This window comes from Pelodiscus sinensis, chromosome 9, assembly GCF_052426305.1.
Source record: "Pelodiscus sinensis isolate ZL-2025 chromosome 9, ASM5242630v1, whole genome shotgun sequence".
NCBI classification, from domain to species: Eukaryota; Metazoa; Chordata; order Testudines; family Trionychidae; genus Pelodiscus; species Pelodiscus sinensis.
The window spans coordinates 3,428,572-3,455,977 of record NC_143060.1 but is presented as its reverse complement, the minus strand read 5'-3'; the positions used below and the strand labels follow the sequence as shown (position 1 = coordinate 3,455,977).

At 67.7% G+C, this 27,406-nt stretch overlaps 2 protein-coding genes across 3 annotated transcripts; one reads left to right on the top strand and one right to left on the bottom strand.

The window, feature by feature from the left end:
* Positions 1–204: 204 nt before the first annotated feature.
* Positions 205–12,327, bottom strand: UROD (uroporphyrinogen decarboxylase). The gene is made up of 10 exons (XM_075935852.2): positions 12,167–12,327; positions 5,523–5,635; positions 5,226–5,305; positions 3,496–3,558; positions 3,212–3,409; positions 2,660–2,821; positions 2,258–2,395; positions 1,319–1,419; positions 958–1,024; positions 205–483 (listed from the first exon to the last, which is right to left on the bottom strand). Exons 2-10 carry the CDS (start codon positions 5,548–5,550, stop codon positions 319–321), a joined length of 1,002 nt encoding a protein of 333 aa, XP_075791967.1. The 5' UTR covers positions 5,551–5,635; positions 12,167–12,327; the 3' UTR covers positions 205–318.
* Positions 12,230–25,658, top strand: HECTD3 (HECT domain E3 ubiquitin protein ligase 3). 2 transcript variants are annotated; one of them, XM_075935849.2, is made up of 21 exons: positions 12,230–12,544; positions 14,127–14,287; positions 14,993–15,085; positions 15,588–15,723; positions 16,142–16,257; positions 16,457–16,570; positions 17,867–17,949; positions 18,449–18,614; positions 19,916–19,997; positions 20,401–20,583; positions 21,187–21,239; positions 21,479–21,543; positions 21,839–21,942; positions 22,418–22,537; positions 23,069–23,158; positions 23,726–23,932; positions 24,202–24,331; positions 24,576–24,650; positions 24,977–25,058; positions 25,144–25,215; positions 25,478–25,658. In XM_075935849.2, exons 1-21 carry the CDS (start codon positions 12,230–12,232, stop codon positions 25,560–25,562), a joined length of 2,532 nt encoding a protein of 843 aa, XP_075791964.2. In that variant the 3' UTR covers positions 25,563–25,658. The 2 variants fall into 2 exon arrangements, with proteins under 2 accessions (XP_075791964.2, XP_075791963.2); XM_075935848.2 differs by having other exon boundaries at positions 18,446–18,614.
* The last annotated feature ends 1,748 nt before the right edge of the window (positions 25,659–27,406 follow it).

Below are 27,406 nucleotides of genomic sequence, written 5' to 3'. Positions count from 1 at the left end.
TGGAGTTTAGGGGCCAGCCCCCCTCCTGGCCCCAGCCCCATTTCTCCGGCTGCCTTGGGCTATGCGAGTCCCTCGGCCCTTTGCCCTGAGCTGGGAAAGCCGGGCAGGGCCGCTGAGCCGGAGAGGCCCCGCCTGTGGCTGGGGGGGGTCCGGGCTCCCCCTCCAGCTTCTCCAGTCCCCACCCTGCCCCACATCACACACTGCGGCCGGCAAGGAGCTTTATTTGGCACCCAGGCCAGTGTGGCTGAGATCCGCCCCCGGGCAGCAGCACTGCCGCCCCCTGGGCTGGGACTCTGCAGGTCTCCGGCGGGGGGCAGCTCAGAGGGGCTTGCCGAGGTGGCGGGAGTGCGTGTGCACGGCTTCCACGAAGGCGCCCACGTGCTCGGGGCTCATGTCGGGGTACAGGCCGTGGCCCAGGTTGGCGATGTAGCGCTGGGTGCCGAACCCCTCCAGCATCCTCTTCACCAGCTCCCCGATCTGCTCCTGCCAACCGACACCCGGCGTGAGCCCGAGCCCCGGCGGCACACGGCCCCGGGCCCCTCGCCCCGGCGGCACACGGCCCCGGGCCCCTCGCCCCGGCGGCACACGGCCCCGGGCCCCTCGCCCCGGCGGCACACGGCCCCAGGCCCCTCGCCCCGGCACACGGCCCCGGGCCCCTCGCCCCGGCACACGGCCCCAGGCCCCTCGCCCCGGCGGCACACGGCCCCAGGCCCCTCGCCCCGGCACACGGCCCCGGGCCAGCAGAGCTCGGATCCGGCCCTGGGGGAAGGTGCCAGACAGGGGCTTCCCCCGGGCTTGGGCTCAGCCCCAAACGCCCCCACAAGCTCTTGGCTCCACCCCCCAGCCCCACGTGCCTGGCTCCACAGTGCAGGTGGGGAAACTGAGGCCAGGGCCGTGCTTTGCCCCACAGCAGGGGTGGGGGTGCTGGGATTAGAGCCAGGGCGGCCAGCCCCTTACCTTGGGGGCGTAGAGGGCGCAGGGATCCAGGTTGCCTTGGAGGGTAACGCGGGGCCCCGTCCGCTCACTGGAACCCAAAGGAAGCTGGTAAGTTCCAGGGGCTCAGGGTGGCAGCTGTGGAGCCCGGGGGGATCCCTCTCCTCTCGCTGGGCAGGCCCAGCACTGCTGCTCCCCAGGGCTCCAGGCACCATTGTGCTGCCAGCCCAGGGGAGCCGCCCACCCCAGGGTGCAGGGGGAGCTGAGTTGCAAGCCCAACGCAGCCACCGGCAGGGGTGGGTGGCTTACGGCTGAGCCTGGTGCCCCCGCAGCGCTGAGCCCTCCCCCTGGAGCTGAGCCTTGGTTTGCCAGCCGGGCCCCTTACCGCGCGGCCTGCGGTGGGATGGTCCAGTCCAGGCCGATCACCTCGTAGCCGGCCTGCGCGAGCTCTTCCAGGGCGTAGTGCGCGTCCTTGGCAAAGACGATCTGCCGGGGAGAGACGCGGGAGGGGCTCAGCCGCGGGGCGTGGCCTGGCTCCACCCTGAGCCGTGCAGAGTGGGACACGGAGCCAGCCACTGCCCGGCCTCAGCCCCGGGTCCCACGAGCGGCTGCGGCGAGGCCTGTGAGCCGGAGTCTTGGTCCGCACGGCCGCCCCCAGCACGAGCGCTGCCGTCAGTCTCCTGGGGAAACTGAGGCGCGCAGCCATGCCAGCCTGGCCTGTGGGGGCCCCTCGCAGAGCCGGCAGCATCTCCTAGCTGCCCCTCGCGCCGGCCTGGCCCACGCTACGTCCGTGCTCTGCCTTTGGCCACCAAGGCTGCTGCCCCTGGCGTGAGCTGGGGGGCAGGGGGCATGCAACCCACTGCCTCCCTCTCCCCACCCCCTGGGAGTACCAGGCCTGTCTCCTCGCAGGCCCCTGCTCCCCCGCACGCTGCCCCCCGAGCAGTGTCTGCGCCAGGCCTGGGCTGTTCAAGGTGCTCTGGCATGCGGGCTGCTGGATCTGAGCCAGGGCCCGGCCCCCGCCCTGCCACCACCCAGCGCTCCGCTGAGGGGCCAGCACGGCCAGGCAGCCCCCGCCTCCTCCACCCAAACGCCACCTCCCCGGGGGGGAAGCAGCCATGGCCTCAACCAGTCCCACCAGTGAGCTAAAGGGGGGCAGCTGGGAGCTCGGGCTGGCTGCCCCCATGCCCGGCCCGGAGGTCGCCAGGGACCCAGCTGGGCCAAAGGGAAACCCCTCCCCCGCCTCAGGCACATTCGGTGCCACGCCCCACGGCAGCAGCGCCACACGCCCCCCCAGGTGGCCGGGCCGGCCCAGCGCCCCCCTTACCATGGGCACCGGGGGCAGCGCCTCCGCCTGCAGCTTGCTCTTCACGCGCGCGGCGATGGCCCGGATGTAGGGCAGGGCGAACTCCTGGAACTGCTCCGGGCCCAGGTGCCCAGCGTGGGACTCGAACAGCTGCAGCGCCTGCCCGAGCCAAGGGCACGACCGTTACAGCCCCAGGCGCCCGGCTCCCCCAGCCCAGCCCGGCCGACTGGACACACAACAGTGAGCCCCTCCCGGCTGCCCGTTGCCAGCTGCGACCTGCCACAGGGCTCTGCCCCCGCGGTGCTGAGGAGCCTGCTGCCAGCTGCCCACAGCGATACCCCCAGGCCGGTCTCTCTCGCGAGGCTCCCCAAGGGCCCCCGCCCTGCACGGCCGCTGCGACCCCCCCTCCCCGACGGGGCGCACCTGAGCACCGGCTGCCACCTGGCCCACCAGGTAATCCACGACGACGTCCTGCAGCTGCTGCAGCAGGCGGTGGCTGGCCTCGGGGTGCTGGTACAGCCAGCGCTTGGCCTTGGCCAGCGTGTTGGAGCCGCCGCCTTCGATCATGTAGGACATGAGAGTCCACTGGGCGAGGAAGAGGAGTCAGCAGGGCCCGGCCAGCGGGCACAGCCCCGCCCCCCAGGCCTCGTGCTGCACGCCCCTCGCACGGGAGCTGGTGCGAGATGGGGGCGGCCCAGGGCAAGTCTGGACGGCAGAGCCGGGACAGACACTGCCTACAGCGCGGCAGGGGAGTTACCGGCCAGATCCGCCTCCAGCATCCCCACGGCTCGAGCGCCGCACACCAGGGCCAGGAAGCCCCTGGCGCTCCCCGCCCGCCCAGGCAGGAGAATGCGCAGAGCCTGGCGGGGGTGAGCGAGGCAGCCTGCCCTGAGGGCAGGGCTCCCCTAGAGCCCCGGGGGGCTGCGCGCCTGGCTCCCCACAGCCAGAGGGGCTGGGCAGGGCAGGGGTCCTTACCGGCGCCCCCGAGAAGCCGATCAGGGGCACTTTGCCCTCCAGGTTGTGCCGGGTCAGCGTGATGGCCTGGAAAACGTAGCCCAGCTCCGCCGCCACGTCCACCTTCCGCCGCAGCTTCAGCAGGTCCTCCACCTCCTTGAGGGGCTCCGGGAAAGTGGGCCCTTTGCCGGGCACCATCACCACCTCCATGCCCAGAGCCTGGGGGGAGACCAGACGCGAGAGGGAGCCGGTGCCCACCAGCCCCGTCTCCGTGGGGATCCGCCCCCAGCCTTCGGCACGCTTACCTGGGGCACCACCAAGATGTCAGAGAAGATGATGGCGGCGTCCAGGGGAAATCGCCTCAGTGGCTGCAGGGAACAGAGCCAGCGTCAGGCCAGAGGCACCCCGAGCTCCCGGGCGCTGCCCCCCCAGGCCGACCTGCGCCTCGCAGCTCACGGCCCCTCGCTCGCCTGCTGCTGCAGCCCCCGAACCTGCCCGAGCTACCGACGTCCTCAAATCGCGGCTCAGAGACTTCCAGGCACAGAGCAGCCCCCGTGCACATGCTGCCGCGGCGGGACGTGTGACTGGTCAACCCATTCACGGAGAGGTGGGGCTGGGCTGCCTGAGCCAGGCCGGGGCCCACCACGGACAGGGGCTCCAGGCTGGAGAACCCCTGTCCACGGAGGACCCCGCACGGCTGAAGCAGCCCCTGGCCACAGCAGGCAGGGAGCTGCTCCAGGCCCTACCGATTCACCATAACCCATGAACCTTTCACATCCCCACTGCCAATCCGAGTGGGGGGAATTCCCGCCCCCAGACGCAGCCGTCAGCCAGACCCAGGGCGAGTGGGTGAGACCCAGCAGCCAGACCCCTGGGGAAAGAATTCTCTGTAATACCGGGGGGAGGGATAGCTCAGTGGTTGGAGCATTGGCCTGCTAACCCCAGGGTTGTGAGTTCAATCCTTGCAGAGGCCATTTAGGAATTTGGGGCAAAAATTTGTCAGGGATGGTACTTGGTCCTGCTGTGAGGGCAGGGGCCTGGACTCAATGACCTTTCAAGGTCCCTTCCAGTTCTAGGAGATAGGCAATCTCCATTAACTTCATTTAATTTAACTTGGAGCCCTCCACGCATAGCGCCTGGCGCTGGCCTCTGGCGCTCCTGGCTGCCTGCAGTCCCAGACCAGCAAGGCACCGATGCAGGCAGCCCCTCAGGCCATCCCCCACACAAACAGATCCTGCTCAGGCGTGGAGCCAGGTAGGTTTTTCCCGTCCCCCTTCCCCCTCCCGCCCCCCTTGGGAAGCGATGCCGGAACACGCCGACTCGGCTGGTTAGAAACCTGCCCCACACCTTGTGCATGGTCCACGTAGAGCCGGCTGTTCTTGTGTCCACGTTGTTGCTTAACTTTAACTCCCCCCGGCCCCCGGGGACTGACCCCTCTGGCGTGTTCACACAGAGCAGTCGCCCCGCAGCTGGGCCACATGAGCCAGGCTCCTTGTGATGTCGCCCTTCTCTGCGCCGGCTCGTCTGAGTCTGGCTCCCCCCCAGCAGCCCTGCACACAGCTTGCCAGGTGCGTCCCCAGGCACTAACCCTTCCCTGTCGCCCCTGGAAACACGGCGCCTGCTGCATCCTCGTCAGCGTTCACGGCCCGCCGGCGGCTCCCGCCCAGGCCCCCTGCTCAGCAAAACCCCCTGCGGGCCCGACCTGGCTCTCGGCACGGTTACATCGCTCCCTGCTGTCAGGTCACCCAGCTTCTCCTGCCCAGGCCCCGGGGCCCGGCGTGGCCATGAGCAGGGGCTGGCCCGGATGAGCTCCCAGGCTAAGGCACGGGGCACGTGCGCTGTCACCCAGGGTCCGCAGCTGGCGAGCGGAGGGGCGGTGCTTAGCTCCCCCAGGCTGTCACACGTGTGCTGGGCCCTGGGCAGGCTGACAGCGCCTTCCTCTGGGCGGAGGGGGGCCCCCAGACGGTGCCGCCACAGCCTCCGGGGGAGCCCGTCCTGGGGAGAACCTCCAGCCAGGCGCCGGGCAGCCGCTCACCTGCAGGGTCAGTTCACAGCACGTCTCGGGGCTCCGGCAGGTGGCGAAGAAGTCCTGGGCAGCCCGGGTCTCCCGGAACTCTGCAAGCAGGTGAGCGGGGTGAGTGTGGGGGGATGCCCCTCGCTGGGCCCCCCACGGCAGGGGGGCAAAGGCACTAGGGTGCCTGCAGCACCCTCCGCTGCCCTGGCCTCTGCCCATTGCTCCAGCTGCTGTGCTGCCCCGGGAGCGATCCCCAGCCTGCCTGGCAGCCCCCCACTCCTGCTTCCCTGCCAGGGGTGCTGGGCTCCAGCCACTCACCCGGGAGATAACGGCCAGCCTGCCTCATGCACCACACCGGGGTGTACTCCGTCTCCTCCCCTCTCGCCGCTCGCAGGAACGTGTCGTTCTTCAGCGCAGGGAAGCCATGGGGCCTGAGGCGAGGGAGGAGGTGGGGGCGGGCAGTCAGCAGGGAGCAGCCCCCCACCCCGAGCAGTGTGGGGCAGGACAGCTGCAGAGCCCCCTACCCCCGGGCTGGGGGGCCGATAGGCTGGAGTGGGAGGCACAAGCAGCCTGGGACTGAATGCCAGTGCATCAGTTTCCCCACCAGTGCCATGGGGGGGGGGGGCACAGGCAGGTGCTGGGAATCAGCAGCCCCAGCTGAAGGGCAGCAGCAAGGGGCTGAGTCCCAGCTGGGGCCCATAAAGGAGGGATCCAGCCCCAGCAGGCAGCCTGGCCACCAGCTTCCCTGCAGCTGCAGCACAAGGGTGGGAGAGGGTGAGCCCTGCCCATGTCCCAGAGCCTGCGGCTGCGCTGCGCATAGCCACAGGCTAGGTGAGGAACAGGCCTGTTTACTTAGGCCCTGGCCCTCAGTTTCTCTTGGGGGAAGGGGCAAAGGGAGGCTGAGGCCAGGGTCCCAGCCCACCCTGGGCCTGGCTGTTCGGGGCTCACCCTGGGGTAGTGGAGATTTCCCCGGGCAGCTCTTCTGTTCCAGGGGGCAGCCCCTGGCCTGCGCCCCCCAGCCAGCAGGAAGCCGACGCAGACCCCTCTGCACACAGGCACGTTTCCCATCTGTTCCCAGCTCCCCGCCAGGCCCCGAGCCCCAACCCCGCTGGAGTGTCCCAGGCTGTAACCCCGGGGGCAGGAAGTGGGGGTGGAGCGATGGCGACAACCCGAGCCTCACGCGCCTGACCCCCCGCTCGCTGGGTGACTGCAGGAGCAGGCAGGGACGCCCCCAGCTCCCTGACTGGGGAAAGGGGCCCCCAACCCCAGTCACTGCCCCCACGTGGCCGGGAGGTGCCCGTGGGGAAGACTCGGGTTTAAGGTGCTGGCTCCCAGGCCGCTGCAGCTGCCTTTCCTCCCAGGCCGGGGAGCTGTGTGGGGGTCCCTTGAGCTGCTACGGAGCCCCGAGGGCGGGGCGCTGCGGTGGAAATACGCTGCCTTCTCTGGAGGTGGGCACAGGGCGCCCTGGGTGAAACGTTTTCTCCGCCTGCGAGCGCGGCCCGGTGCTGTGCATGGCTAAGGCCGAGGCAGGCATGGGGCCCCCTCCCCTGCCTCCCTGTTCTCTCGCCTGCCCAGCAGACACTGGCCTAGACAAGGGGCTGTTCCGGGAGCAGCACAAAGAGACGGGCTGATTTGTTATCAGGCTGGAGCAGCTGCTCTGGGGAGATTGTGGGACAGCAGAGCCTCCCCGCCCCCCAGCCCCAGGGCTCAGACTCTGCTGGGAGGTGTCTCTGATGTGCCCGTAACTCCCAGTCGGGCACTGCGGCGGTATCTCTGCTGCGCAGGCCTGGGGGCGCTAGGCCCAGGACACTGGGCTGTAATGCCCCACGTTGGGGAACGGGAGGGCAGCCTTTTCTCTTGCCCGCTGCCAGAGCCGGGCAGAAGGGACAGACCCTGGCTTGGGTCCCATGAGACGGGCTGAGAGGCCCTTTGTGCCCCGGCTGCTGGACCCCACCACGCTCCCTAGGAGCTGTGCTGGAAGCCGGGCGGAGGCTGGCCATGTGAAAACGGGCCCTGGGTAGGTGGCCTGTGGAGCCAAGACAGGCTCTCACAAGCCCATCCCCTGCAGCAGCAGCTGGGGCAGACCTGTGGCCGCAGCCTTGTAGCTAATGCCCTGGCTGTGCTGCTGGGGAGTGCGGGTTGAGTTGGCTACAGCTTCAGAAAGAACGGTTGGAAAAATCCATCCCGCGCCCAGCGAGCCGGGTGGGCACCAGCCACCCAGGGAAACGGGGCTCCCGCCGTCTCGACTGCCAGGGGAACCCCAGCTCCTCCGGCAGGGTCTGCTCCGGGGTTGGGCCGCCCAGCGCAGCGGGGTCCTGATCCTGTCTGCAGCCCCACCTCAGTAACCCTGCAAGCGTGACTGGCCAGTTCCAGCCTGGGGCCCAGGGCTCTGTCCGCCCCGCCAGCGCGCCCGGCCCCAGCGCCTGCTGCCACTAGTCACCGTCGCGCTACCTGGCTCTTCCCGCGCTCTGCTGCGGAGGGAGGTTCCCGCAAGCAGGGGACACGCAGCCCCCAGCACCGTGCGGACAGGGGGCAGACCCCAAACCGAGAGATTCCCGGCAGGGCCCGGCGGGGGGGGGGGGGGCCGTCTCCTGCCGTCCAAGGGGCAGTGCGGGGGGGGCCATAATGGGCCCAATGACACCGGCGAGCCTGGCTCAGCCCTTAGCCGCCACAAGCACCTGCCCCCCCCCCGCCTCTGTATCCGAGGCAGCAGCAGGGGGGGGGGGGGGGGGCCGTTGGCTTTCAAACCAGCCCCCCCCCCATTTCCCTCTGCACGTTGCTGACTCTGACAGAGGCAGGGCCCCCCCCCGAAACAGACGCAACCTCGCGGGGGGGGCGGGTCCCCCTGGGCCACAGCTGCCCCCCCCGCCCCCCCGCCGCCTCTGATCCGGGGGGGGCTCATTAGCATTAACGGCTTAATTGGGTTGCTGGTTAATGGAGTAAACAGCCCCCCCGCCCCCCCCGGGCCGGGCCTGAGCGCAGGGACCGGGGGGGGGGGCTCAGCCAGGACCCCCCCCGTTGTGCGGCTCTGCGGGGGGGGGGGGGGAGCGGGGGGGGAGCCCCCCCCACCTGCTACTGCCTGACCCCTGACCCCGGCCCCCCCACTCACCGGGGCGGGCTGCTCCCCTCCATGCTCCTGCGCTGCCGCCGGCGGCTCCGCTGCCCCCTCCCCCCTGCGCGCGGTCACGCCCCCCGCGGGCGCCGCCATCTTGCTCGGGCCACGCCCCCCAAGGGGCGGGATCCCGCCGCTTCCGGGTTGCGCTGTAGCTGCCTCCCCGGATGCCTGAAGGACCCCGCCTCCGGGACCAGGGCTGCCCCGGGCCCTGCCTGCGCGCGCGGCGCCCTACCGTAAAGCCAGGCGTAGAGGCGCACCCCGAAAAGGGAAGCAAGCGCGGGAGGGGGCGAAGGGGCGCGCGCCTCCCAAAGCAAGTGACGCTTGTTCCGTGCTGCGGGGGATAAAAGCCCCAAGTCTGGGCTCAGATACATCCCCCCCCCCAGCTGTAAGATACGGGGGGGGGGCAGACTGTGCCCCTCAGGCTGCGTCTGCCCTGCACGGTTCCTGCCCACGTGAATTTGCAGGACAGTGCGGCTGCGTCTAGACTGGCGTGATTTTCCACAAATGCTTTAAACGGAAAAGGTTTTTTCTAGAGAAGTCTAGAAAACAGGGCTTCTTCCGGAAGTTATTCCTCTCCCCACGGAAGAAGCCCTCTTGCGCAAGAGCTCGTCCACCCGAGGCCAGTGTGGACAGGCAACATGAATTTCTTGCGCAAGATCCCCCTATGGCTAAAATGGCCATCGGAGCTTTCTCTGCCGTCCCACAATCTCCCCAGAGCAGCTGCTCCAGCCTGATAACATATCGGCCCGTCTCTTTGTGCTGTTCCCTGAACAGCCCCTTGTCTGGGCCAGCGACTGCTGGGCAGGTGGGGGAGGCAGGGGAACAGGGCCCTGGACCCGCCTCTTGCGGACATTGTGCTGAGCCAGGCACAGCTCATACAAATCAGCAGTTTTTCCTCTAGTCGAGTTGAAATGTGCAGCCCTGCTGGCCTGGGTTCTGTTATTCCTGCTCTTCCTGGCTTAGACTCCACATCACAACCCTGGGAAGCTCAGCTATATTTACAGCAATGCTACAGTTCACGCCACAAACAGGAACATCCAGAGCTACGAATGCAGCATTAATGCAGCAGGACGGACGAAGGCGTAGAACAGAAATCCAATCCTGCATACGCAGGGCTGGCAGGGACGGTCCGAAGTCAACAGCCCCTGTAATGCCCTGGTCCTTTCCGGCAGTCCTGCTGCAGTGGGGCATTGCAGTTTTCCTTCCCGAGGGTCAGGTTTTGCACTCATCTTTATTGATTTTCATCTGGTTGATTTCAGACTAATTTATCAAAGTCATTTTGAATTCTGATCCAGTCCTCCAAGGGACTTGCAGCTTGGTTTTACCCACAAGCTGCACCAGCACTCTCTGCGCTCCATTACTGGAGTCATTCATGAAAATATTGGCCAGTGCCAGGCCCTGGCTTGACCCCTGCAGGGCCCCATCTTTTCCCAGCGTTCCCTGAACAGCATCCCAGGGTCTAGGGAGCCAAAGCCCTCGCACTGACACCCTCCAACAGGGGTTGGAGATTATCAGGTGCTGTCATGTGGTTTGGCTTTTGGATACGAGAGAAGCCAGTAACAACAACACAGACTCTTGTTAACTTTATTATGCACAGAGTAGTAAAGGAAAGCAATGCAAGGTTACACAGATCTATTTCAACACACAGGATAGTAGCACAGACAATAATATAACACCTTTACCTAGGAGAAGACACAGAAACCTTAATTTTTAAGGGAATGGCTAAACATATAGTTATCTCTATAAATCGCACACACTTCCACTGCTAAGACCTTATGATTGTCAGACGGGCGCTCGTGGCCTTATTTTCCCACGCGCAGAGGTGTCCACAATGCATCAGTCGGTAGGAACAGGCACCGCTTCTAGTTGCGAGTAAGGAGATGGGGAGCCCTTACCCAATCCCTTCTACTGATTATCTTTTCTACACCTACTTTTATAGCAAAGCGAGACTTGGGCATTCTAGTGAAATCTACCCATTGATTACATATTGTATATGCCCATATTTGGGATACACCCTGCTATTCAAACTATACTATCCTTGATTGATAGTTCTATGGCTGCATCGGTGATTTTCACTTATTAGAAATGGTATGTACCTGTACCAGTTTTCTCCCAATGTTCTTGGTGTGGTTTCACTAGACCAATTCTCCCTCCGCACCACTGTTTAAGGCACTCCTGATGCTCAAAGTTCACCCCCTCCCCCCTCAGCCTGGCCTATGTGCACTAGGCTTGAGTCAGGCCTGGGTTTCCTTTGTTAGAAGCTGCACTTTGGTCAAGCCATTATCATTCTAGTCAAGACGGGGTTGTCCAGGCTCCCCTACAGGTGCGTACCCACAGCTTCTGGGAATTCATCACGTCACAGACTGGGACCCAGCTACAGAGCACTGTGCTGTACATGGAGATGGCTGGTACCCTGCAGCGCCAGGCCCACGTTTAGTTAGCGTTACTGACTTTTGTGCCTGCGCAGTCTCAGCCCTGCGTTGCATTAGCAGAGTTTTTGTCAAGCGTGGGAGGAAAGAGACAGTTCTGGACAGAGCCTGCCTGGCAGAGGAAGGATGTTACCCACCACTGCTCCAGTTAAGCATCTAACTACAGCCAAGGAGACAGTAGAGGCTGCTACCCCCTTGCCTCCAAAGAGCCCCTCCAATCTCCCCAGCCAGGATCTTTCCCATGTTGTTTCTGGAACTCACATGGAAGTGCACAAGTGTCTAGATGAAAAAAATATAGACAATTAAAATCCATAAAAGGACTTCCAAGTGCAAGCAGACTTCAGAGAGGTACAGTCTAGGGAACCGGGCACAGGATTGGACTAAGGATGTCAAGAGGTAGGTAACTACGTAACTGTGTACGTAATTGCCATTTAATTTCCCCTCTTTTTAAAATGTTCACTGACAGTACAAAGATATACATCTGTACGTTCCAGGGAGTCAAGTTTTTCTTTCCAGGGTCACCAAATGTTGCTCAACTGTACAAGGAGGAGTCAGATTCCACGTTACAGTGAGTTTACTTACATCATGGCTGCATCTAGACTGGCAAGTTTTTCCGCAAAAGCGGCTGCTTTTGTGCAAAAACTTGCCAGCTGTCTCCACTGGCCGCTTGATTTTGCGCAAAAGCCCTGACGTTCTACTGTCCGAAATCCGTGCTCCTTGCGCAAACGCTCTGCCGTTCCCGTTCGGGCCAAGGCCCTTTTCCGGAAACGTTTCTGCGCAGGAGGGGCCAGTGCAGACGCTGAAAACTGTTTTGCACAAAAACCCCCGATGGCGAACATGGCGCTGGGGGTTTTCTTGCGCAAAACCGCGTCTAGATTGGCACGGACGCTGCTCCGCAAAAACCCGGCAAAGAGCCGGCGAGTCCGTGCGGCCGGAGACCTTCCAGCAGGAGGGGAAGCCTGGGCCGGGCTGCCCAACCCTGCAGGGACCCTCAGCAGCACACAGCTCCCCTGTGACGTCAGCTTCCACCACGTGACTCAGAGATGCGCACGGGAGCGAGGCTGGGCTTTCAATCACAGCAGCAGGGCGCGCGCCGGCCACTCCCCAGGGGCGGGGGGGGGGGGGAGAGGATCAGTCGTCCCCCCCCCCGCTGGGCTGTGACGGGACCTCCCGGGGGGGCGGGGCTAGTGGCCTGGCCCCGCGACCTCTGACCCCGGCCCCGCCCCTCACCGGGGCTGCTCCCCTCCCTGCTCCTGCCCCGCCGCCATCTTGCCCAGGCCACGCCCCCGCGCGCCGGATCCTGCCCCTCCGCTTCCGGGTGGCCTCGCAGCTGCCCCCCTGGGTGCCTGAAAGACCCCGCCGCGGGCTGAGCGGGACCAGGGCTGCCCCGGGCGCTGCCTGCGCGCGCAGCCGCCTACCGTAAAGCCAGGCGTAGAGGCGCACCCGGAAAGGGGCTCCAGGCGCGGGCCGGGCCGGGCGGGATGAGCGCGGCCGCCGACTCCCCGCAGCAGCTGCTGGGCCGGGTGCGCTGCCTGGCCGAGTGCGTGGGCTGCTTCGGCCGCGCCCGGCCCCTGCCCGCCGCGCTCTGCTACGTGCCCCGCCGCGTGCGCTACAAGCTCTGCCGGGACCCCGCCGCCGCCGGCTCGGGCCGCGCCCTGCTCAGCGTCAGCGAGAGCCCGGCCCGCGCCCGCCGCCCGCCCGCCCGCTGCGCCGTGGAGCTGCGCAAGGGCACGTGCGTGCGGGCCAGCGGCGAGGAGTATTGCAACAGCCAGGGGCTGTGGGTCAAGCTGTGCCAGGTGCCGCGGGGGGGGCCAGGCCCGGGGGGGGGGGGGGACAGGCGGGGACAGGCCCGGGGGGGGGGGAGGCCAGGGGGGGGGGGAGGCAGGCAGGGGGGGGGGGGGGGGAGGGCGGGGGGCCCGGGGGGGGGGAGACAGGCGGGGACAGGCCCGCGGGGGGGGGGGGAGAGGGACAGGCGGATGGGACAGGTAGATGGGAGTGACAGATGGACACAGACCCGCGGGTGGGGGACACAGGGAGACACAGATGGACATGGGGAGAGACAGGCGGACAGACACTCATGTAGGTGGGAGTGACCGGCAGATGCAGACACGTAAGGGGGGATACAAACAGACACCGGGAGAGAGAAACACAAACTGATGGACATGGGAAAGACAGACACACACTAGATGGGAGTGACAGACGGACACGCAGGTGGGAGAGACAGATGGACACAGATCAACACAGGAGGTGGCCAGTGGATGCGCAGAGAGACGGACACTGGGAGAGATAGGAGGACACAGATGGACACTGGGAGAGAGAGATGCAAACAGATGGAAATGGGAAAGACAGGCAGACACACACACAAGTGGGAGCAACAGGCAGGTGGACATGGGGGGAAGATGAGCAGACACAGAAGGGAGAGACGGGCGGACATAGGGAGAGACTGGCAGACACGTGGGAGACATAGGCTGACAGATGTGGAGGGGATAGACAGGTGGGCAGGGACACAGGTGAGAGAGACTAATGCAAACTAATGGATATGGGAAAGACAGGCAGACAGACACACAGATGGGAGCGACAGGCGGGTGGATATATGGGGGGAAAGATGAGCAGACACAGAGGCAGAAGGGAGAGACAAGCAGACATAGGGAGAGACAGGCGGACACGTAGGCGGACACACAGGTGAGACAGACTGCTGCACAGTGATGCACATGGGGAAAGACAGGCAGACAGACACGCGCAGAGATTGGAGCAACAGGCAGGCGGACACATGGAGGAGAGATGCGCAGACACAGATGGATAAGGCGGGAGACGGTCACCAAGATGGGAGGGACATGCAGATGGGAGAGATGGGTGGGCACACAGAGAGCCAGACAGACGCGGAGATGAGAGCGACCGATGGACACACATGCTTTTGGGAGAGACGGGTGGACACAGAGAGGTGGGCAAATGGGACAGACAGGTGGACACGGGTCTGTCCACAGCTGTGGGCTCCAGGCAGCGGCAGAACTGGATGCGGGAGCTGGGCGCTGGAAGCTGATGCCCGATGAGTTGGGCTTGTTTTACCGGGTGGTGAACGGGGCAGGGGGGCGAAGGAGCAAGGGGGGAAGCTGATTTGCCCCCTTCAGCATTTTGGTGTCCCGTTGGGGAGCAGCCTGGCGCTGGCTGGGTGGGGGCGGGAAGCGGGGGGCAGGCTCTGTGGGGGGGGCGGGCAGTGAGGGGATCGCACGTCCCTGTTGGCCTGGAGCTCTGTGGCTCTGGCCGGGTGGTGGTGGTGGTGGTGGGCCGGCAGTGTGAACCCGACGGCAGCTCCCCTGGCCGCAGGCGCTGCGCGGAGCCGGGCGCAGGGCCCATGACGGGCTCCGCTTTGCTCTGCAGGAGCAGCTGGAGGAGTACCGGGGCAGCTGTGAGCTGGAGGAAGGCTGGATCCTGGTGTGCAAGCATGCCGAGGGGGGGGACCGGCTGGTCCCGGTGGAGTCCACCGACCGAATCCAGAGGCAGCAGCAGCTGTTCGGGGTGGATTATAAACCCGTGATCCGGTAGGCGGCTGAGGCTCTGGGGGTGGGGGGGGGGGTCGGGCTTGGACCGGGCGCCCCAGCTTGTGTCTGTGTGGCCGGCCTGAGGGGGGCTGGGCAGGGCCTGGCCTGCGTGGGACCTCCCCCTGTAGTGCTGACTCCCTGGAGGCCAGAGCTGTGAGCTTGGGGACCTGATCCCGGCTCCCCAGGGTCGCGTGGGTCTGACCTCCGGACCGTGTGGTGCCCCCCAGCCCGCCGCTGCCCCGGAGCCGTTTCTGCAGAGCGTGGCTGCGCGTGGGCCCGGGGCAGGACTCTCCTTCGCCCACCTCCCCAGGCCGGCCAGCCCTCGTGACGCCCGCCCTGGGGCCGCAGCCACGGGCCTGCCCCTGCCCAGAGGCGGATCCTGCCTGGACTCGAACGGAGCCGCTGACCCTGCCAGAGCCCCCGTCTCCAGGCATCCAGAGCAGAGGCGGCCGGGGTCTGGCGAGAGCCGGGCGTGGGGGGGAGGGAGCCGGCTGGCGTCTCCAGGACTCACCAACCCCCAGGTCTGCAGTGTCTGAGCCCCTCCCCGCCCCCGGGGAGGCAGACGGGACACGCCCAGAGACCAGCCCAGGGTGGGTCCCACAGCGGCTCTGCCGCAAAGCAGGGACTTGCCCTCCCCTCCTCCCATCTCTCCCTGTCCCAGGCCCGTCTCCCCTCCCCCAACCCTCCGCCCTTGCGCTGTTGCAGGTGGGAGCAGGTGGTGGATCTGACGTACTCCCTGCGGCTCGGCGCCAAGCCCAAGGCCATGGAGCCGGACGAGGCGGCGGTGCAGAAGCTCCGGTAGCAGCACGGCCCGTGGCGCGGGTTCAGCTGGGTTAGGCCAGGGAGCCCCTGGGCGTTCCCGGCCGGCCCTGGTCATCCGGCTGGGACCCCCCTGCGGGGCCAGGCCGGGCTGGGTGACACCCTGTGGGGTGGGCTGGAGAGGGCCCATGGGCGTGGGGGAGTCGGGGCAGACACAGGATGCCCCGGGGGGGGTTGTTGGGTGCACGTGGCTGTCTCAGGCGCTGGTTCTGCCGCGGCCTCACTCTTTGCTGTGAGCTCGTGGGTCGGCGCGGGGAGGCTGGGCAGGCCTGGGATCGGGCTCTGCGCTGGGTCCCTCGCGGTGAGTGCGTGGCGGAGTCGGGCGCGTCTCTCCTCCGCAGCGCCCCCTGCTGGTGGGCGCGGGACAGCGCGCTGGGCTCTGGGGTGTTCCATCCAGCTCCCGGGCGGGGGAGGGGGCTTCCGTAAGGTCAGTCGGGCCGGCACTGGGCCTCCTGGGGTTTAACCCCGCGTGTGCCGGCAGGTGCGTGCCCCCGACGTGGAGCTACGAGTGCGACGAGGACCTGGTGCGTTTCTTGTACGATCACCTGGGGAAGGAGGACGAGAACCTGGGCAGCGTGAAGCAGTACGTGGAGAGCATCGACGTCTCCTCCTACACGGTACGGGGGGCCGGGGCCAGCCGATCTGCTCTGCGCTGTGACGCTGTGGCCGCCCGGCCTGGCTTGCCTGGGGCTGCTCTGGCTTCCGGGCGGGCGACCTGTCGTGGCGCGGGAGGGGAGCAGTGTCCTGAGGGGGGCGGGGAATCGTTAGGGCCTCACCCCTGCTGGGGGAGGTCAGAGGGCGCAGAGGAGACCCGGAGGTGGGAGCAGGGCTCTGAGTTCGGCATCAGCTGGGGCACGGTGCCTGCTCCCGCCCAGTCCCCTTGCCCCCCCCGCCAGCCTTGGAGCAGAAGCAGCCGGGCACACACCCTCCCCCCCACTGGGACTCCCTGGCATCGGGTGGTGCCTGGCGTGTGTGCACGGAACAGGGCCTGGGCTCCCTCCAGCTGACTCCTTTTCTCCCTCCCCCTCCTTCCAGGAGGACTTCAACGTGTCGTGCCTGACGGACGGCAACCCGGACACCTACTGGGAGAGCGACGGCTCCCAGGGCCAGCACTGGGTGCGGCTCACCATGAAGAAAGGCACCGTCGTCAAGTGAGCGCCGGCCCCTTCGCGCTGCGCCGTGGCTGGGCCTGGGGGCGTGCGCCCCGGGGTGGCCACGGGCAGGCGGGCGGCTCACCGGCGTCCCCCCCGCGGGTGCCCAGGGGCCGTCCTCGCGCCCCTCCCCTCCTGCAGGGACAGGGAGAGCTCGTGGCCACCGCAGGCTGCATCTTGTCTGTCCCCTCCCCCGCAGGAAGCTGCTGCTGACGGTGGACACCACGGACGAGAATTACATGCCCAAGAGGGTCGCCGTGTACGGCGGGGAAGGCGACAGTCTCAAGAAGCTGAGTGACGTGGGCATTGACGAGTGAGTGGAGCTCGGGGGGTCGCTCCAGTGGCCTGGACTTCCGCTGCCGGGGATTCCCTCTGGCTGCTTGAGAGGCCCTCCCAGCGCCGGGCCTGTTCCTCCCTCTGGACGGTCAGAGGGAGAGCGAGAGGCGCCGGGCCCTGCCATGTGGTCACGCCGCCGGCAGCCCTGAGCGGTGTGGGAACGCCCGCCAGCCCCAGCTGAGGGCCCAGCCCGGTACAAACGGGGCCACGGGGCAGGCCCTGCCCCAGAGAGCTCACAGCCGAGGGGGGAAGGTGTGTGCAGCCCTGGCAGAGAAGGGTGTGTGTTGACAGTCGTTACCCACGTGATGGTCTGTCTGCTGCTGGCTGCGGGTGTGTTCCCTGCGTGTGCCTCCTCGGCTCTGCGCAGTCAGCCGGCGAAGCCGCCCTCGGACGACCTGCCCAGTGAGCACAGAGTCAGAGAAGGGGCGACCGTCCCCAGCCAGGGTTATTGCCAATCGAAGAGCAGTACTAGCGCCCGGCTGACTCTCCGAGGGTGCTAAGAGCGTGTGTCCCCTGACTGGACTCTGCGCAGCCAGCGGCAGGACTTTCCCCTGCCCCCTAGGCCGGACAAGGCCAGCCCCGCTGCGAGGCACCGTTATCCACAGATACCAACAACGTAGGTGCTGCTCCTGGTGCACCTGGGTGCCACCCCTTCCCTTACACACGTCGGGTCAATCAAAGCCCCTCTACTGTCGCACTGTCACCCTGGCTGTATCCTTAGGATGGCTGGGTCCCTGCTGTCGGGGGGGGTGAGCCGGTGTCCAATTGTTCCCTTGCTGCTGTGGAATGTGCTTGCGTGGCTTGTGCCTAGCACTCGTAGGTGTGTTTCTGCGACACCGGCCCTGTTCTTGCCCGGCTGTGAGCAGGGCCCGCCTGTTGTGCACAACGTTACTTTGCCTTCGCTGAGCAAGTTTTGGCTACTACTTTGGCTCAGGCCTGGCACCAGGCCTCTGCTGTGCAGCCTCCTGTTCCAGGCTCCCCTCCCCACCGTCCTGGAAAAGCAGAACGCATGGACTGAAAGGGACCCTGTGGGCTGAACTCGGTTGCGTGGGGTCCCTACGTCGCCATCCCAGGTCGGGTGACAAGTCGGTTGCCGGGCAGGGAGCTGAATCCCCAGGGTCTAGCTCCAGCCGTTCACTTCTGCTCACTAGGCAGCACCACTTCTCTGGCCTGGGGAGAACGGAGGCTGGCGGGGGAAGGGGGGGTCATGAGTGGGTAGCTCTGACACACACACTCACACTCACACACACACCCCCCCGCGCTGTTGTTCCAGGAGCTACATCGGCGACGTGTGTGTGCTGGAGGACATGACAACGCACCTGCCCGTCATCGAGATCCGCATCGTGGAGTGCAGAGGTGGGTGGGGATAAGAGCTGTGCTGCCCTGCACGATTGGGGGGGGGCCGCTTCTGAGGACCCCCCCCTCCCCGAGATCGTCCCGCTCCCCCACTGGGCACCTGCCCTCTCCCGCGGGGCACTCCGGAGAGCGGCCCCAGAGAACGCTCGCGCTACTTGGCCTGGCCGCTAAGGGAGCTGGGCTGGTGACCAGCTGGCTGCTGGGAAGAGGGATGAGGCCACAGCCCTTCCCGGGGGGGCACCTGGAGGGTGAGGAGCCTCAGGCCCCCCCATCTCTCTCTCACTGGGGGTGCCTCTTCATAGAGACGAGCCTGGGTCCCAGCACCCCTGGGGCTTGGAGGCTCGGTTCCGTCTCTAGTTCAAACTCGCCCCGCGCCAGGTGCAATGTCCTGGGCCCTCCGATAGGGAATAGGCTGCCCCAGGATGGGACGGGCGCCCCCGGGTGTGTCTGCGGCCCGGGCGCTCCTGGCCTGCTGGATCAGCCGTCCCTTTCTCAGCAGAGGACGGGATCGACGTCCGTCTACGAGGGATCAAGATCAAGTCGTCCCGGCAGCGGGAGCTGGGGCTCAGCGCGGACACGTTCCAGCAGGCCAGCCTGGTGCGCTACCCCCGCCTGGAAGGGACGGACCCCGACCTGCTGTACCGCCGGGCCATGGTCATTCAGAGGTACCGCCTGGGGACGCCAGCAGGGGGCGCTGAGCGGGCCGTCTCTGGGCCCAGTGAGAATCCCCCCGCCCCGTCATGGAGCATAGGGCGGCAGGTCGATCTGCCCCAGCGACACTCCCGGAAGATTGAGCAGGGACCCGGGAGCTGCCACGGGGCTTGGGGAGGCACAGTGGGGGCTGGCCTGGGCACCAGGGTCACCCCCCATCGCTGTCGGGGGATCTCACAGGCCCTTTCCCATCACTTGTGGGCCGGGCCTGTAGCTGCCGCTCTTCGTTCCAAAGAGGCGCCCCCTGGGGCCGGGCACACCGGGGTATTGGGGTCAGCACTGAGTGGGAGGCGCGAGAGCGCCCCCTGCTGAGCCCTGCCCACAGTACAGCGCCCCCTAGTGCCACACCGTGGGCCCACCATTGAGTGTGAGGCGAGAGAGCGCCCCCTGCTGAGCCCTGCCCAGCACTGCCCACAGTACAGCGCCCCCTAGTGCCACACTGTGGGCCCAGCACTGAGTGGGAGGGGAGAGAGCGACCCCTGCTGAGCCCTGCCCAGCACTGCCCATAGTACAGCGCCCCCTAGTGCCGCACCGTGGGCCCAGCACTGAGTGGGAGGGGAGAGAGCGCCCCCTGCTGAGCCCTGCCCACAGTACAGCGCCCCCTAGTGCCACACCGTGGGCCCATCATTGAGTGTGAGGCGAGAGAGCGCCCCCTGCTGAGCCCTGCCCAGCACTGCCCATAGTACAGCGCCCCCTAGTGCCACACTGTGGGCCCAGCACTGAGTGGGAGGGGAGAGAGCGACCCCTGCTGAGCCCTGCCCACAGTACAGCGCCCCCTAGTGCCGCACTGTGGGCCCAGCACTGAGTGGGAGGCGAGAGAGCGCCCCCTGCTGAGCCCTGCCCACAGTACAGCACCCCCTAGTGCTGCACTGTGGGCCCAGCACTGAGTGGGAGGCGAGAGAGCGCCCCCTGCTGAGCCCTGCCCACAGTACAGCGCCCCCTAGTGCCGCACTGTGGGCCCAGCACTGAGTGGGAGGCGAGAGAGCGCCCCCTGCTGAGCCCTGCCCAGCACTGCCCATAGTACAGCGCCCCCTAGTGCCGCACTGTGCGACCAGCACTGAGTGGGAGGGGAGAGAGCGCCCCCTGTCCACAGCACAGCCCCCCCAGTGCCGCACGGGGGCTTTGGGGTCAGCCCAGCAACCGATGGGACTGACCCTGAACACTGCCGCCCCCTCTTGGTGCCGTGCCCGGGGACGCTGCGCCCGGGTGCCCGGGCCTTGCCCTGTGTCTTGAGCGGCCCCCGTTGCTCTCCTAGGTTTGTCAAGCTCCTGGACAGCGTCCTGCACCACATCGTGCCGGCCTGGGACCACACGGTTGGCACGTTCAGCTGGCTCAAGGTGAGCAGCAGCCGGGCTCCCTCCCTCCCTAGCCTGGGGGCTGTGGCGCCCCCCCCCCCCCCCCCCCCCCCCCCCCGCTGGCTGCACTTTGGACTCCTGGGCAGCGGGGAGCGAGTGCCCCCCTCCCGGTGCCCAAGGCGGGGAGCTGCCACCTGGGTGTCCCCTCGAAAGTGGAGGTGTCTGGGGCGCTGTGGGGAGCAGGGCCCGGGGGGAGTCCAGGGGGAGCCGGCAGGGCCAGGTGTGCGTTCAGGGGGTCAGTGCAGGGAGTGCCGAGTGGGGTGAGCCCATAGAACGCCGTGGGGGAGATGCCCTGGGCCGTCGGGGGTGGGGCGTGGGGGGCCGTGGCAGAGACCCCCCCGCCTGCACGGGCGGGCATGTCTCGAACCCCGCCTCGCCCCGCCAGCAAATCAAGCAGTTCCTGCTGCTGTCGGAGCGGCGCACGGCGCTCATCGCCCAGTGCCTCAAGGACTCCGAGACCAGCAAGCCCAACTTCATGCCGCGTCTTTACATCAACCGGCGCCTGGCGATGGAGCATCGTGACAACCCCGCCCTGGAGCCCAGCTGCAAGAACGCCGTCTTCACCCAGGTACCCGCCAGCCGGCCAGGGCGGGGCTCCACTGGGGAGAGGTGCCCGGCACGGGAGGGCGGGAAGACACGGAAACGGCGGGAGTGGGAGGAGCCATGGGGGTGGGAGGAGCTAAAGGGACGTGAGGATGTGTGTGCGGGTTTGCCTGGGAGTGCTAAGGGGTGGGCAGCCCATGGGGGGAGGTGCTGCCGTCTGTGTGTCGCTCTGGGGTGCGTCTGTCTGGGCTGGGGCGAGCCGGATCGGTCGGTCTGCGGTTCCCTTGCGGGCCTGGCTTTCTCCGTGCTGTAGCCTTTCACGCCGATGGCTGCTCCGCTCCCAGTGGGGACATGACACGCTGCTCGGAGCCTCCTGCTTACCCCCGGCCCACCCTGCTGCGGGGCAAGACGGAGGGAAGGGAGGCCCAGTGGTTACGGTACTACCTGGGATGTGGGAGATCGGGGGGGTGTCAGTTCCCTGCTCTGCCACTAACTCCCTGTTTGACCTTGGGAAAGTCACTTAGCCTCTCGCACCTCCATTCCCATCTGTCCGGGGAGAGTAGCGCTGCCCTGCCTCCCAGGGTACCGGCGCTGAGGGCTGAGTCTCGTTTGTGTCTGCCTGCTCTAGGTGCACGAGGGCCTCAAACCTTCTGACAAGTACGAGAAGCCCCTGGATTACAGGTAAGGGGCCCTGCTGCCGAGGCGGGGCAGACGTGTGGGGCCGATGCCAGGAGAGAGGGGCCATGAGCCTCACCCCCGGGGGAAGGGCCAGCGTCCCAGCTCACTGTCGGAGAGAGGCCAAAGAGCCGATCCCTCCAGGGTGGGTCCAGAGACCCTTGTCCCTGTCCAGGGGGTGCTGCCTGGCCCCTCCCGTGGGCTCTGAGTTCTGCTCTCTGAGCTGCCGCCTTGGCTCCCCGCAGGTGGCCGCTGCGATACGACCAGTGGTGGGAGTGCAAGTTCATTGCCGAGGGCATCATCGACCAAGGTGCGTCCCCAGGGCCGAGCCGGGCCCGGGCCCCTCCCCGCCGGGCGCTCCGGGGCAGGGGAGCTGGGCAGGGCGGCGGGATCCAGCCACAGTGCTGTCGGGGGGGGCTTAGCACGGGGGGGTGGGAGACAGGCTTGGTGCTGCCCTGGCCCTGGACAAGAGGCTGAGGGTCGCTTTTCTTGGGGCACGGCCCTGGGGTGCTCGGGAGGAGGCTCCCCCTCCGTCCAAGGCGGAGGCACTGGATGGCGGGGGGCCCGGGCTCGGCTCATGGCGCTGGGGGGTCTCGGGGCTGCAGGAGGCGGGTTCCGGGACAGCCTGGCGGACATGTCGGAGGAGCTGTGTCCCAGCTCGGCAGAGAGCCCCGTGCCGCTGCCCTTCTTCGTCCGCACTTCCAACCAGGTACCGGGGGCGGGTCAGCGGGGGTGACTGCTGTCTGGGCTGGGGAGCGGCAGCTCATCCCCATGGGGCAGGCCCTGCCGATAGGAGGCGCACCCTCGCTCTGGGTGTGGGGCCGGGCCGCTCGCCCCTCACTGGGAGTATTGCGGGGGTCTTACCGCTGTCCTGCAGGGTACGACCCCCCGGCCCGGGCACCGTGCCCTCTTTCTGGGTTCCCGAGTGGCCACGGCTGAGGCCCCACCCTGCCCTCCCCTCCTTTCTCATGGGACGCTGGTGCCACCTCCTGGCTTCCCGGCCTGCGCGGGAGTCCCTGGGGTCCGTAGTGCCCTGGGAGGGCGGGCGCGGGGCAGGGTCACGCTGCAGGGGAGGGGCAGGAGGGAGAGTGATGGGGTCTCAGAGGACCTGTGAGCCCCGGTCCTCGCGGCAGCCAGTGGGGGGCGCAGGGGAGCGAGCGGGTCTGAGCAGGTCTCTGTTCCAGGGGAACAGCACGGGCGAGGCCAGGGACATGTACGTCCCGAATCCGTCCTGCAAGGAGTTTGCCAAGTACGAGTGGATCGGGCAGCTCATGGGAGCGGCGCTGCGGGGCAAGGAGTTCCTGGTGAGTCCTGCCGGGGGGGCCCTCGCTCGGGCACCCTGAAGCCGGGACCTGGGCTCCCCCAACGGGCCCCAGCCCTGCTCCCCCTGGCTGAGCCAGTCACTGACCTGGGCAGAGCCAGGGGGAGCCCAGCACCGTGGGGGGGCCATGACAAGTCCCTGGTCACCCCCCTGTGGCGTGTCCCCTGCAGACACGGCCCAGGGACCCGGCTGGGGAGAACCGGGGCAATCCGTGATCATTGGGCAGTGAATAGAAACCAGGGCGGGGTCGGCAGGCTCCTCCCCCGCTCCACTGTGCTGGGGGCAGGACAGGCGCGGGGCCTAGTGGTCGGAGCACTGACGTGGCAGCCCCGCGCCCTCGGTAGCGCCGATGCCCCTGTCCGAGAGGCCATGAAATCTCCCTCCCTGGGCGGGCGTGTGGGGCCGGACTGTCTGGGAGGCGTCGCTGAGGTTTGGCCTGGCCGGGGTGCTGGCATGCAGTGGGGGAGGGGTCCCCGCGCCCGCGCTCCCAGCCCCGCGTCTCCTCCCCCTGCAGGTCCTGGCGCTGCCGGGCTTCGTGTGGAAACAGCTGACGGGCGAGGAGGTCAGCTGGGGCAAGGACTTCCCCGCCGTGGACTCCGTCCTGGTGAGTGGGGCTGGGCGGGCGCGTGGGCCGGGCCTGCCAGGATGGCGCCCACCCTCCGTGGGCAGCACGCAGGGACTGGGCCAGTTGTGTGGGGCTGCCCCGGGACCCCAGAAACCGGCTCTGAGCCGCCCCACGTCGGTGCCCTCATGTCAGTGCTGAGACAGCCCTGGGAGACTACAAGTCCCAGCATGCCGTGCTCTGGCTTGGCCCAAGGGGCGGTGCGGGCCAAGGACACTGCGGGTCCCAGCATATCGTGCTCTGGCTTGGGCAAAGGGCACTGGGGGTCCCAGCATGCCGTGCTCTGGCTTGGGCAAAGGGCACTGGGGGTCCCAGCATGCCGTGCTCTGTCCTGGGCAAAGGGCACTGCGGGTCCCAGCATGCCAGGGGATGGTGCAGCCCTCGGAGGAGGCCTGTCCCAGCACGCCAGGCTCCGCGTTGCTGCGGGATGCTGGGCCCTGCTCCGCCCCCGGCCTAGCCCTGACGCTGTCCGGGGCAGGGTGAGGGCTGGGCCTCGCCCGGCAGCCGGGGGTGTCGCTCTGCAGCGCGTGCTCTCGCCCGGCCGCGCAGGTGAAGCTCCTGGAGGTGATGGAGGTGATGGACCAGGAGACCTTTGAGTTCAAGTTCGGGAAGGAGCTGACCTACACCACGGTGCTCAGCGACCAGCGCATGGTGGAGCTGATCCCCAACGGCGGCAGCACCGTGGTGCGCTACGAGGACCGCCAGGAATTCATCCGCCTGGTGCAGAAGGCCCGGCTGGAGGAGAGCAAGGAGCAGGTAACGCCAGCTGGGGCGCTGCCTTCCTGGGGCTCTGTGGGACCCCGCCCCAGGGCACGTCCCTTCCTGTCCCCGCCGCCAAGAGGTGACTTGTGCCCTGAAGCATGGGGGTTGTGTCCGTTAACGTGCATGCCAGGGAGCGCTAATGTGCTAATGGCCAGCCCTGCGTGGAGCCCTGCGGAGCTCCTGTGCCTGAGGAGCCCTCGGGGGGATCCAGTGCGCGGCCGTGGGGCTCTAACCCCTCCCCCGGCTGCTCTGCCTCCCCCCAGATCGCCGCGATGCAGGCTGGGCTGCTCAGGGTGCTGCCCCAAGCCGTCCTCGACCTCCTCACCTGGCAGGAGCTGGAGAAGAAGGTCTGCGGGGACCCCGAGGTGACGGTGGATGCCCTGAAGAAGCTCAGTAAGTGCAGGGGCTGTGGGGAACCCGGGGGGGACCAGGAGGTGCCTGCTGGCAGGCGCTGGCTGGGCCCTGGCTCCCGCCCTGCTGTCCAAGCCCCGGCGCGGTTTGTAAGGGCGCCTCGGAGAGGGGACAGACCATGCGCCCTGGATCTGGGCACTCGGGGGGGGGGGGGGCAAGGAGAGGGTGCCGGGGTCCCAGCACGGACAGGAGCCGGACTCTCACCACTTCTCTGTGCCTCCCCCAGCTCGGTTTGAGGACTTCGAGTCGTCGGACACCAGGGTCCAGTACTTCTGGGAGGCGCTCAGCAACTTCACCAACGGTGAGCCCGGCCTCCCCTACCGCCACGGCCCAGGGTGCCGGGTCTCTCCCCAGCCCGGCCCATTGGCGTGGCTTCCCAAAGCAGGGCCCTGTGTCTGCTGCCCAGGCCTGAGCCCCCCGCTCCCCACGCACAGCTGGGACCCTCTGCCCAGGCTCAGCCTGTGAGAGCTGGGGGACCCCCTGCCTGCTGGGCCGTGAGGCTGCCCCCAGATGGCTGAGCCCAGAGCTGCGGACAGACCCGCCGGGCGCAGCGATCGGGCACGTTGGCCGGCTCCGGCGGGCTCCCTCCCAGCCTGGGGCCGGCTGACTGTGTTCTCCCCCCTGCAGAGGATCGCAGCCGCTTCCTGAGGTTTGTCACCGGCCGGAGCCGCCTCCCGGCTCGGATCTACATCTACCCGGACAAGCTGGGGTGAGTGCCCCGCCGGGCGCTGGAGTCCCTGTGCCAGAGGCGCTCTCCCTCGGCCGGGGCTGAGCTGCTTGTCCTCTCTCCCCAGCTCGGAGACGACGGACGCGCTGCCCGAATCCTCCACCTGCTCCAGCTCCCTCTACCTCCCCAACTACGCCACGTGAGTCGCGCCACCAGCAGCCACTTCGCCTGCCCCCTGGGCTGAGCCCCACAGAGCGCCGGTCCCGGGAAGGGTCCCGTCAGCTGGGTGTGGGGCGGAGGGGTGGGCCCCAGCAGCACAAAAGCTGGGTTCCGTTCCCGGCTCTGGCGCTTGGCTGTGCCTCGGTTTCCCCCAGCGTCCAGGCAGGCTGAAGCCGTGGCTTAGCAGCGCCTGGCTGGTCCCGGCAACCCGCGGGGCGGTGACAACGGCTCTTCTTTTCCAGCGCCAAGGTGTGCGAGGAGAAGCTGCGCTACGCGGCCTACAACTGCGTGGCCATTGACACGGACATGAGCCCCTGGGAGGAGTGACGCTGATGGTCCCAGGGACTGTTCTGCACTGATTTCAGTGTGTGTGGTGAATAAACCCCCGGTGTCGGCTTGGCTCCGGGGCAGGGCCAGAACCAGCCCAGCTCTCTGGGGCCTCGGCTTCCTGAGGGGCAGGGCCAGCGCTGAGCTGCTAGCTTAGCCCCGCGTCTCCTATCACCCGCGCGTGCTCCACCTGCCCCGGGAATGCAGCCACCTCTGGGGTGCAGCCCGGCAGGGGGTCTGCAGCCGCACGGCAGGCCGTGGAGCGACGGGACAGCCGGTTCCAGGCCGGCTCCAAGGGCCGCCCTCCTGCCCCGCTCGGCGTGTGATCAGACCCGCTGCACAGGGATCCGCGCAGCCCCCTTGTTTCCCAGGCCGCGTCCTGCCACTGCTCCCGGAGGGGCTGGGGGCGTGTCCACCCCCGCAGCCCGGTGCCACGGGGCGTGTCGTGGGGATCAAGGCCACGGAGCCCCCAGCGTTCCTGCCCCTTCTCCACAGCCCCCCCTTCCTTTGCAGAGGGACCCCGCCTGGGCCAGGCCCTGCAGTTCACCACTGTGGCCAGCAGGTGTCACTTCAGGCCTGCTGCAGCCCCTGCCCCATGTCCCCCAGGCCTGATCTGGGGCAGTGCCCCCCGCGGCCAAAGCCGAGCTGCTCCATGGCACCATCTAGCCAGGCTCCCGCCCTGCCCTGCCCTGCCCTGCCCTGGCTGCGGGGGGGTCACAGTGCAGCTGGCTGCCTTTCCCGGCGGGGGGGGGGGGGAGTCCTGGAGCCCTCAGGCCAGGCCTGCGGGGGCGCGTCCCTTGTGCTCTGGTGCAGGCGGGTTCAGCTGCTCCCTGGGGATCGGGAATGGGCAAGAGCAGCACCTGGGGCTCAGGGCTCCTGGGGTCCCGGCTCGCCTGTGCCGTGGTTCCCTCTTCTGTCCCATGGGGCTGCTGCCGGGGGTTGGGCCCAGGCCTGCGTGAGGTGCTGGGAGCTCCCAAAGGCTGGGCTGGTACAGGGGCCCCCCCAACTGCCAGACCACCCCGGGGTGCTGTCTGCATGCCCCTGGCACAGGGCAAGGCCGGGCCTTGGTCGGGTCAGTGTGTCAGCAAGGGGCCAGCAGCCCCACAGGGCCCCTCAGCCCCCGGCCGTGCCTGGAGGGTGTCTGGGGCTGCTGGCCTGGGAGCTGCAGGGCTCCCCTCACCCCCTGACAGCTCCCCAGCCACCACCCAGCCCTGTGTGCCGGGGTCGTTAGCAGCTGCCCTGTGAGCTCCTGCCCGGGGGTCAGGGAACCTCTGGGGGGGTGAAGCGCCCAGGACGCGGCCCTCTTGCCGTGGGCAGTGGTGCTGAGCTGGGGGGGAAGGGCACTGGCCCTTTGGCTGCCCCGATCCTGGTGCCTTGCCCCCGCCTCCTTTCTGCTCTGCTCCTGCTGAAGCACCAGCCGGGGCCACGGGAGGGCACGTGCGTCAGCCCATTACCTCTGCTGCCAGGCTGGGCCCAGCCAGCTGCTGCTGGCAACACCCTCCTAGCTGGAATCCCGGTGCAGAAAACCCCCCGGTGCCTCTCCTCGGCCCGGCTCCTGCAGCTGCAGGGGGGTCTGGCCTGCTCCCTGGGACTGCAGTCCTCTTGCCAAAGCCGCCAGGCCACCCACGGCGGCGCTAGATGCCAGGAAGGCTGCTGCTGGCACCAGGGCCCTGGGTGGGGCTGGGAGGGCTGCCCGTGCCGAGTGAGTAATGTCCCACACAGAGCGTTCCCAGCCCGACACAGCTCCCAGGCAGCCAGTGACCGAGGCTTCCCCCCAACCGCTGCCTGCCGTGGGGGCCTGCCCGTGCCCCGAGAAGGGCTGGGCTACCTGGGCATCACTTGGC